The sequence below is a fragment of the Penaeus monodon genome, chromosome 19 (assembly GCF_015228065.2).
Source record: "Penaeus monodon isolate SGIC_2016 chromosome 19, NSTDA_Pmon_1, whole genome shotgun sequence".
Lineage (NCBI taxonomy): Eukaryota > Metazoa > Arthropoda > Malacostraca > Decapoda > Penaeidae > Penaeus > Penaeus monodon.
The window spans coordinates 44571653-44572809 of record NC_051404.1 but is presented as its reverse complement, the minus strand read 5'-3'; the positions used below and the strand labels follow the sequence as shown (position 1 = coordinate 44572809).

The following is a 1157-nucleotide window of genomic DNA, read 5'->3' as shown; positions in this document are numbered from 1 at the left end:
ATCATACATAGATTTTCATATATTCGTTTTTGTGAGTGCTTTTCAGAGTGAAAGCGCATATAAATCAGCATTTAATACTCTACTAATATTACTGTATCACTAACAACCCCCTTTTCTGTATTTCGTTGCTTTGATTTATATAATGAATACAAAAAAGCATCTCGTTTTAGAGAAGTACTGAAAGATACAGCTTTGCGCTGCTGTGATATGGGAAAAAAGACATTATCTATATTACTAGCAGAACAGGAGACATACTGGAAATGAATAGGAATAGTTTAGTGAAATCACCGTTGGAGAATTATGTAAGGGAACTAATTGTATTTTTAGAAGTGAAAGAACTCTTTGGAAAATAAAATATGATAGATAGAGATATGGTAAGGAGGAAGACAGTTATTCTATGTTGCTTAATTAAGGCCACTGCCATTATTATTATGCTTATAGAGGTTATGCTTTTAGGGTATTTATCAATTCTTTGTTCATTATTAAATTTGCGATGTGTTCAAAGTCGATATGATGAAGGAGTAAGTGCTTTTAATGAATCAGGGGAGACCAAATCGAAATGTTTCCTTAGAAAATAGATGGTAATCATCACCGTCAGCGCAGGAGTCTATTTTAGGAGATGATTGCAGAAACTGAGATTGAATGTAAACAGCGTGAATATAATCGTGTCAGTATAATCCTTTTGTCTGGGGGAAGCAAGAGCTGAATCGTAAAAGTTCCTGATTTGATTCGCTGCCGACATAACCGTCACTCAACACAAAACAGTTATCCTACGCTGGGGTACCCTGTATCCAGCATACATGTCGGGAAAGTTCTCACAAGACTTTCAAAGATGTTCCCTTATCAATGCGCCATAGTACTCGACCGTTTCACCGTTGCCCTTTGCTTCACGGGGCTTGTACTTGCTTCCTTTAGCCTCGACCCTATTGATTATCGTGACAGTACAGGAATATTATGTACAGCTCAGCCCCTTTGAATTACCCGTGACACGGATTAATGGATCTAACTCTTTAGTGAAAAAGAAAATATCTATCGTACTTTTACCTCACCTGTTGCTCGGTATGCTCGAACGGAACAGGAATTTTGCATTCAGTATTAAAAGAGAGAATCGAATAAGTTCAAATGTTGTTTTTATCAGTACTACAATAAAAAAAAAA

At 36.2% G+C, this 1157-nt stretch overlaps 1 protein-coding gene across 1 annotated transcript in view; it reads left to right on the top strand.

Moving 5' to 3' along the window:
• LOC119585416 (dual specificity phosphatase DUPD1-like) overlaps nt 1-1157 on the top strand; it is a 29227-nt gene that overhangs the window by 27497 nt on the left and 573 nt on the right. The window contains exon 8 of the mRNA XM_037934078.1: nt 766-898. Coding sequence (XP_037790006.1) covers nt 766-898 — 133 coding nt within the window. The remainder of the gene's footprint in view (nt 1-765; nt 899-1157) is intronic.